This window comes from Mus musculus, chromosome 1 (genome assembly GCF_000001635.26).
Source record: "Mus musculus strain C57BL/6J chromosome 1, GRCm38.p6 C57BL/6J".
NCBI lineage: Eukaryota > Metazoa > Chordata > Mammalia > Rodentia > Muridae > Mus > Mus musculus.
Genome location: NC_000067.6, coordinates 57,377,595 through 57,387,180, shown reverse-complemented (window position 1 = coordinate 57,387,180; position 9,586 = coordinate 57,377,595). Strand labels below are relative to the sequence as shown.

Genomic DNA, 9,586 nt, shown 5'->3' with positions numbered 1-9,586 from the left:
CAATTCAGAGTCACATAGAGGGCTGGGAACACAGTGGTAGAGCACTTAACTAGCATGGATAACTGGGTTCAGACCCCAGTACCAAAAGCAAGGGTCATGTAGAGAAGTTAAAATCTGAACCAAATCTTGAAAATATAACTGATACAACACTACAAAATCCACTTCAGGAAAATGTGTGGTGCTAGTTACTCTTAATTCTTCTCAAACTTGTTAACTCCTCTTGTAGTGGATTGAAGCACTGCAGTGAATTTGACAAGTTTAAGACAATCCTCCTGGTCACATTTTCTTACAAAACTTATAATCTTTGTTTAAGACCAAATGAATAAAATACACATTAATGTAACTCCCTGAACTTGATTTTTTAATGAATAACTTTTAGGAATGATCTAATCACCCTGGGTTGCACAGATGGTTCTGGTTAAGCAAGGACATAATTAGGCTCTGCTACAGAAATGGAGATTACAGTGGTAGTGACCATATTAGTCATTATAGCCCATTCTTCCAGCTGATTCAGGGCTTAACAGTTTTCTCCCAGCAAAACAATGTGCCATTTACTATATACAGACATGGATGCAAATCAAAGTAATAGTCAATGGGAAGATGGCAAAATATGATAAAAATATGAAGCTAAGGAGTCAGGCAGTTATGACAGCATAGAATTTATCCAATAACATAAAAACTATGCTGCCATTTATACACTGTATACTCTATGCTTACATAGAATGAGCTCTGCTAGGTACATAGCCCAGTGACAGCAACTGCCCGAGAGGAGGCTGAGTAGTCAGAGGGGAGACAGATCTGTAGCTTTGTACATTGTGTTCAAAACATTAGCTTCCCACGACCCTATTTGCCTCAGCATATGAATACATTATTTACTCATAATTTCAGAATTATGAAATACCAAGAGACAGTCAACAAAGCTAATTTTTCATTCTTTTGTAGCAGCTATATGAACATTTGCAAAAAATCTAATAACAAGGCATATCTCATGCCTATAAAAAGTTAAATCTGTGGAGTTATGGGGTAGGAGAGGCAGTTCAGGTAGGTGAAAGGCAGGTTATGACAGAATTTGGGACTGTCAATGTGACTCCTTCCTCCAGTGCTGGGAAACAGATGGGTCAGGAGGAACTCACAGGCTGGCACTTTGGTGTTAACCTTGCTTGAAAGGTACAAATCAGTGGGTGTCTTAAACCTAGCAGGAGCCACTAAAATGACTTCTGAGTACCAGGTGATGGCTCAGAATGGTTAGGCCCACACAGTTAGCATGGGAATCACAGATGAGAGCACGGACTCCTTACTCCTTAATTTGTGTTTCTCCGAAGGCCTCTGAATGAGCTACAAGATCGTTTCAGACATTCCTTCTTAAGCTCTAGGCTGCTGTATTTCCCCACTAAAATGCTGGGACTTGATGTTAAATCCTTGTGGCTTAAATTCACCTTATACTTATAGGTGCTTGGACACTGTATAAATGAAATGAGAGTATCACACTATATTCCAAAGGTCTTTTATGGACATAAAGGCGTATAGACAGCTAAGATGATCAACAAAAGGGAGAACTTTTTAAGGATTTCCTCTAGGAACCCAACAGAAGAAGTGGGTATAATGCAGTCGGTTATGGAATAATTAAGATGTGTACTCAGTGGAAAGGAAGGTTGTTCACTGAAAAAGGAAAGTAAAGAGACACCCAAAATGGCAAGGTGAAGCATTTCCTTTCAAATAGATGATCTGAGTGAACAGATAAACACATCCAAATAACATTTCTGTGGATTATTATCTTTAATATAATTATACATTCATGCTGTAGTGGTAACAATGCTCACATTTGTAGGACCACTTCTCTCAGTGACTCTTTACAAAGGCACGATCAAGTAGAATGCATGTTTACCATAAAAAATTTAGCATATACAATTTTAAACAGATGAAAGAAAGGACCACTCTGAAGTACTAAACAGAAATACCTGTGTGAGGGTCAACTCGATCATTTCCACTCCTTAGCATCTGTGGTACTTAACACTGTCTGCAGAGGTGATGATGGTTTAGTGTCCATCTGATCAACATCCACTTTAACATGTAACAATTGAACAGTCAGAGGGAGAGGTGAAGAACTCAATGAGTTCTTAAAGGAAAACCCTTCTCTGTCTACTTCAGTTAATCCTGTGAAAACTAAAGCCTTGCCCTTCTGTATGACCATTCAGTAGTGCAGTTTTACATTAAATGACACATTTGAGGATTATTAAACAAATTAAAGATAGCCATCCAATCACAGTGCTTAACGTTAAGGAAGTACATAGTAAGTTAGAAACCAGGTAAGTTGTTTTTACAATGGGAAGTGTTGATCTCAAATAAATGAATCTCAAAAGAATGGATATTCAAAGAAAGTGGGACAATATAAAACTACTTGGGAAAATGTACAGATACTCAACTGTAAGTTGATAGAATCATGCTCATTTTAAAACAACACGTGTGAAGGAATCCTTTACCATGAGTGAGTATTTGGAATATACTTATAGGTTGATTAAGATGTAACTTTGGAAGAAACCAGACTTAACACTTTCATATTGTTTGATAAATAGACTAGCTTGTTGGGCCTGGGAGGTGCCATTCTTTAGTACAGTTCCTTGCCCAAAGCAGCAGGGTTTAGTTCCCTGTTAGTTATTTCATGACCTGCACAGCATTATTTATAAATAAAAAAGTGCCTGACCACTATTTAAAACTACACAGCTATGTTCCAATGTTGTTTGAAATTCGTTAGATCTAGGTTTCTCAAAATGCATTTTGCTAGTAAAGAAAAATGTGCCCAAATTATGTAGCAGTGTTAAGCAAATTCAGTTTCTGGGCCAAAATTTAAATTATTTGTGTCTCCAAACCTTCCTTTGTAACCTTTCTTATCTCATCAATTTAATTTTACATTTGGCCAAAGAAAGCTATTTTCTCTTGGCAGACAAAACCATGCTTCTGAAGAAATGCTGATTTAGGTCTGTGAAATCTGTCTCGTTTTGAGAGCACACTAACAAATAATTAAAAACTGACAATTAAGAATTAACTTACAGTGCTCAGTGTAATGTTTTAAAAACCAACTATACTATTCTATAATCTTGAATACAGGGGGATAAATATATTTTGACTTTAAAAAACAAAACAAAACACTTGGTGGACCACTGAGAATGAGTCTAGGGGTTCAGCAACCCCGGGAGTCTGGATGCAGGGTGTAGTTGTCCCCAGAGTGTGTTGGACAGAGAGAAGTGCAGTGTCTCTAGTCAACAGCTGAATGCCATTATCACCAAAGTTAGATTAAAATAGGTCTCAGCAAAGTCAATTATTTCCAACACCAATTTTGTTACCTTTTAAAAAACTAACATGGTTGCCTTCATTTTAATGGTCATAGAATTAGCACAAACAACCCTTTTAGATTTCAAGCTAATTCTAACCTGATCAGAATTTGAAACTGATCACACTTAACAAGCAAAACAATCCTACTGTATTTGACACTCATATTTTTGGAATGTGCATCTTCTTAGCCCACAAACTGATGAAGCATCATTAATCTTGCATCTCATCATCTGCATTTATAACATTCAAAATTTTATTCTCCCATTAAGCAAGCACATTAATAGTCTCAGAATACTTCGTGAACCCTGAAATGATTCTCTATGGAAGGAGTTTCCTTCGCAAAATGAATTTGGCTGGTCACTTGCATACCCAAATCCCTGAGTATCTGAACAAATTTCTTGTGCTCCTTTCCAATCCAGGATCTCATTGGATCATGTACTTGGTAAGGTGTTACATGAGTGTGAACAGTAATTCCTGTTTGAGCAAATTCTTCCAAGACTTCTGGATATGTGACCCACGTATTGCTTCCTCCAGAATGCCCACCATCTAGCCAGTACATTGTTCTTATGCTTTTGATGAATGCATCTATGTTCTTGTCTTTCTTGGCTTCCTTCAACTCAAACAGCAACTGATTCAAAACAACACAGCCTTTACTGAATCCAATCAAAGTAAACGATGCACCATCCAATGACAGTGGAGGAAAACTCATGGAAGGCTCATCAACATGCTCACAGGTCCTCTCGTTTTCCTTTTGGCCACCATTACTAGTAGAAGGATTAGACTCACAGTTAGATGCTTTACAATCCTTATTCCAAACACTCCTGTTCTTGAACAGCATACCGTTCTGAGTCAGGTTAAAAGCATTAACTAATAACATATACAAGTGCTTAAAGGCTCCAAAGTCCGGAGTATGTTCTGGTGCACCAAACATGTTGCTTTTCACAAAATTGTCATAGCAGCTGAATTTGTGCAAATGCATTCGGGAACACTTTATTACCCAAATATAACTATTGGGAAAACGGCGGGCTAAAATGGTAGCAATGTTTTCTAGACTCCAATTTTCCCATTGATAATTCTCAGGATGACGAGTCATAATCTCATGGTAATTCTGAAAAGAAAGATGAAATAAGCATTAAACGTGTATTTACCTATAAAAATAACTTCTCATTACTGAGGAAGTTTTGATGACCTACAGTTAGTGTATTAGAAATAAAACCTAAAAACCTGCTATCACTTTTTGGTTATCAGATTTTGAATGAACACTTTACTCTCAACCTAAACTTCTTTAGAGTAATAAATATACTAAGTATTAAGAATTTCTGAATAAGTGGGCTGGCGACATGCCTCAGTAGGTAAGAGCACTGACTGCTCTTCTGAAGATCCTGAGTTCAAATCCCAGCAAGCAACCACCCATAATGAGATCTGACGCCCTCTTCTGGGGTGTCTGAAGACAGCTACAGTGTACTTATAAATAATAATAAATAAATCTTTAGGCTGGAGCGAGCAGGGATTGAGGGAGCGGGATTGACCGGAGCAAGCAGAGGTCCTAAAATTCAATTCCCAACAACCACATGAAAGCTCACAACCATCTGTACAGCTACAGTGTACTCACATACTGTTTAGATGCATCCAATATAAAGTAATGATATATTTTTGTTTTGGTTGGGCTATTTAATATAATTTCCTTTTATATTTTTATTAATGGCAATGCTTGTTCTTGTTTGAGACAGGGTCTTATATGGTCCAGGCTGTAGTTTGCCTGTCTCAGCTCCCCGAGTACTAGGAGGCTGGAGGTAGGGAGGTAAGAAGAGACTTTTTTCACTTTTAACCTTTTGTAGTTTGAATATTAAGTGAAATGTACATTTTCCTATTGAAAAAAAAACAGACTACAAAAAATAAATCTACAAAGATATAAGGTCTTAAGGTCACCAATATTAGAAATAATTAAAATTTAGTTGGCTATCAGTTCAGTGTTTACTACACACACACACACACACACACACACACACACACACGTAACTATGTATATAAGAAAATATTCTTTTCTTCTCTATTAAGAAACCATAGCTTAGGTATAATTTTCCCTTAAAAATAGGCTAAAAGGCATGACTCTGTATCAATACAAATTTGCATAAGTGTTTAGACATCAGTAAGATGCAGTACTGACAGTAACAGTAGAGCCGACACTAGAAATGTACATGATGCACTGTTTTCCACGCCACTGTTTAGCTAATGATAATGGTTAATTTAAAAATAAATCCAGGTAGGTTAAGATTATGCAATGCTCTTGATTTTATTTGCCTATTTGATATTAGGTTAAACATTTTTCTGTCTGCTGGCAATGTTCATTTTTTACTTCTGTTAACTATGTTTGTGTCCTCTTATAATTTTCTCACTATAATGTTCAATTCCTTAACAGTTCTGTTTCATTAGTAGTTTGTCATATATGCCTATTAGCAACTTGCTATGTGTGTTTTCAATATATCCCAGGAAGATATTATGTTGACTTTTTATGGATTTTGCCATTACTTTCTGCACATCCAGGTTTATCATACAAAAACTGTCATAATATTTTATCAGGGAAGGAATAATTCTATTATTCCTTTTTGTTACTGTTTTTAAACATTTCCTGTGTGTGCCAGCATGAGTGAAGGACAGAGAACCTGCAGGAGTTGTTCTGTCCTTCTACCACGTGGGTCTTGGGAACTGAACTCAGGGTGGCCAGTGTGACAGCAAGCACTGTTACCCACTAAGCTATCTTGCTAGTTTTTAAAAAATGTGTTTCTTTGAAGCAAGGTCTCATGTAGCCTAGGCTAGCTTTGAACTCATTATGGAGCTGAGAAGAGCACTGAACTGCTTTTAAACCTGCCTTCTACTTCATTCATTTTTGCAAGCTAAGTGTGGAAGTGCCTCTAGTACTTAGAAGCTAAGTGTGGAAGTGCCTCTAGTACTTAGAAGCTAAGTGTGGAAGTGCCTCTAGTACTTAGAAGCTAAGTGTGGAAGTGCCTCTAGTACTTAGAAGCTAAGTGTGGAAGTGCCTCTAGTACTTAGGAGCTAAGTGTGGAAGTGCCTCTAGTACTTAGAAGCTAAGTGTGGAAGTGCCTCTAGTACTTAGGAGCTAAGTGTGGAAGTGCCTCTAGTACTTAGGAGGCTGAATCAAGAGGATCCAGAATTCAAGAGCAGCCTGGGCTATACATAGTGAACAACCTATGAATGAATGAATGAATAGATAAGCACGCAAATAAGCTTATAATTGACAGCCCCAAAGTCCTGAAGCTACACAATTACTTCATTATTTAATGGATGCAAGCGAAACAGATTTTATGACTCAGTTTAGGATGTACATCATAGGTATTATAAATCTAAATATCACTCCCTCCATCAGCCCCAGGTTATTTGATCTAAAGGAAAGAAAATGCGACTACTGAGGAACTCAAATATGAAAACTGGGGTCCTTACTGTTATATCAAAGATCAGACCCAAGAACCATGGATAAATACTTCCACTCCCTGAAATGGGGATCAGATGCCTCCCTAGTCAAACTGATTCTTCACCCCAGACTATTAACTATGACTACCCTACTGAAAGGAGTTTCTTCTTCCTGGGGATAGAATGCACTTACGATGCTTATGGGAGGTAAGGAGTGGAGGCTATGTCTCTACTCATGTCCAGTGAGGCAGGCAACAAGAGACTCTCTTGCAGAGACCAAGGAATGCTTATCCCAGTTAGATGCTCACGGATGCAGAAATTTAGGAGTCCATCCCACACTGTACTGAACTGGAGTCCAAAGAATCTTTTCAGAAAACTTCCTGTTTGCAAGGGTTCAGAAACATTTATAATAAGGATGTGACGTAGAATGGACTGCAAAGAATGAGGAGAGCTACACTGGGTAAGAGCCACACTTCTCTCCAGAATGCACCATGGGAAGGAACATCTTTACAGAGCATAAATTACACAGCCCAACTAAGCTGCAAGGAAGGATCCAGCTAAAGGGAACTGCCTAAGACAGTGTAAGGAGACCCAGAGACATAAACACACCTCGACAGTTACCCTGCAGGAAAGCAAGCTGTGATGGCACCTGGACTCCTAGCACTTGAGAGAACTCCGGCTCTTACTGCTGAGGGTCAGGAAGCCATGGGATGGTCTGGAAGAGGGTGGAATAATGAGACCTTGGCTGTCAACCACAGTTCCATCACTGTACATACAGAGAGGTGGAGACACTGCATGCTGCTGGATTAGACCGGAGATATGAGAGATCTACAGATGACTTTGGATTTCTAAGTCGAATCGTTAAATAGGTATTTTCATTAACCTGGATAAGGAAGGCTGCTTCAATAGATTTTCAGTTTTAGAAGGCTACTAAATATCCAAAGGAAGTAAAGGCATGCAATTGGTGAGTTCATAAACACCCGCTAATGTCTAGACTAAATAAATGCCAGGCTCGTGAGCATGGAGGCAGTATGTAAAGTCACGAGATGGAAAGAGATCACTGAAAGAGTAGAGTAAAAAAATCCCAAGAGTGGAGCATGAGGCTACTTGAAGGTGAGAAGGGGCTGGAACCTAACTAGAGTTATTCCCAAATTTCAGCTTGATTGAGGCCCTCTGACTTTTATATCTGAGGCACTTCAATGGAGAGATTTAACATCTGCATAGACTTCATAGCTAAGAAGTACAGAGTGGAATGGGAAACCTGGGTGACTTGGCATTGAAGCTTTGGGATGCACGGCCTTCCATTTCTTTTCCAGAAGACCTCATGCTCTATAAAACCCCACACTCTGAACATTACCATTCTGTCATTGTCCCAAAGGCTGATGATGGGAAATGAAAGATGATCCTCAAACTATATCTAGAACACTTTAGGCCCTACTTAAGCCAGGTGGATGTTCTGTCTGGAACACTTTTACAGCAGAAAGTACTCAGCCACCATCACCACCACCACCACCACCACCACCACTGGAAGGCATGAAGTAGTTGGTCACAAGTCGCAGGAAGCAGAAGCAACACACTTGTTTTCAATCTGGGAATAAAGGCACCAAAATGAGATTTTCTTGAACCTAAATTTGGGTTTTTGCTAGTTTCCATTAGCAGTCAACTAGTCAAGTCAACTGATTTGAGAGAAAACAGCAAGAGAAAATAGATTTTTTGGTGTATCATTTTAAAGCACCAATTTCAAAACAATAACAGTTTTCTAGTATGAGGAAACCATCTAGCTATATTCTAACTTGAATATCTACCCTAGTGCTAACAACGCTCTGGGATAATTGATTTTCAATGTAAATGCCAACTGTATCTGCGCTGTCCAACGGGGTACAAGCAAGTCACCTGTGGTGACTCAACACTTGGCAATACAACTAGTGAGACAGAGAACGCTGCCTTTTCATTTTAACTTGTTCAGATACTCTCACGCGGCTAATGTATCCACTGCACGATGCAGTTTTACATTAAAACCCAGCTTCCAGGACAGCTTCAGCAAAGACGTATGTCTGCAGCTATAAAAACCAGTAACAGGAAGCACACAGATGAGTTGAATTCAAATGGGCCTCTCAGTATCATTAGCATTCTTGACGATTGCATCCCTTCCACTGCTGTGTTTTAGGGTTACTGGAAAGGTCACTTTAGCAACGGATGTATTTTATTTGGTCAGTCAGCGTTTTCTAAACAGTCCAGTGCCCAGCACACACACAGTCCTCTGAGAGCAGGCTGGAGCTGTGCGTGGCTGTCCCACTCCCTGTCGCGCCTCTCCTTCCACCCAGTGGCACCTGGACTGACAGCCGCTCTCTGGAGACCGTGGCCCTCCAAGGCCCCTTCCCCGGATGGGGCTCTGGCAGGAACGGGGGCGCGCCCCGCACCCCCATCGTATGAGAACCCGTGTGGGCGTGTCGGGGAGGCCTGGCCCCGCGTTACCTGCACGTCCCCAGGGAAGTAGAGGACGTGGTGCCGCTGCTCCGGGGAATCTCCTTCCCGGGATGTCAGCAGGAGCAGTTCGTTGCTGCGCTGCGGGTCGGAGCCCGGCACCGTGGAGCGCTGCAGACGGTGGCTGTCCTCCGGGGAGCCCCGCTCACCGCCGCCCGGGTTCATGGCTCGGGTCTGCAGGCGGGACGCGGAGTCTCCGGAAGCGAGCAGCGGCCGCAGCAGCAGCAGCACCAGCGCGGGGGACCGCAGACGCCGCGACCCCAGCATGGGCTCGAGCCGCCAGGGCCGCTCACCCGGCAGCGAGGGCGGGGCCTCGGCTGCCCAACGGCTTCGGTCGCCGTGA

At 40.7% G+C, this 9,586-nt stretch overlaps 1 protein-coding gene across 3 annotated transcripts; it reads right to left on the bottom strand.

Annotated features, from left to right (window-relative positions):
* Positions 1-1,752: 1,752 nt before the first annotated feature.
* Positions 1,753-9,585, bottom strand: 1700066M21Rik (RIKEN cDNA 1700066M21 gene). 3 transcript variants are annotated; one of them, XR_373264.4, is made up of 3 exons: positions 9,235-9,585; positions 7,369-7,474; positions 1,753-4,438 (listed from the first exon to the last, which is right to left on the bottom strand). XR_373264.4 is itself a non-coding variant. In NM_028546.1 (2 exons), the coding sequence occupies exons 1-2, from the start codon at positions 9,508-9,510 to the stop codon at positions 3,617-3,619; spliced, it is 1,098 nt and encodes a 365-aa protein (NP_082822.1). In that variant the 5' UTR covers positions 9,511-9,561; the 3' UTR covers positions 1,758-3,616. The 3 variants fall into 3 exon arrangements, 2 of the variants coding, with proteins under 2 accessions (NP_082822.1, XP_030099043.1); NM_028546.1 differs by lacking the exon at positions 7,369-7,474 and having other exon boundaries at positions 1,758-4,438; positions 9,235-9,561; XM_030243183.1 differs by lacking the exon at positions 1,753-4,438 and having other exon boundaries at positions 7,146-7,474.
* Position 9,586: the final 1 nt, after the last annotated feature.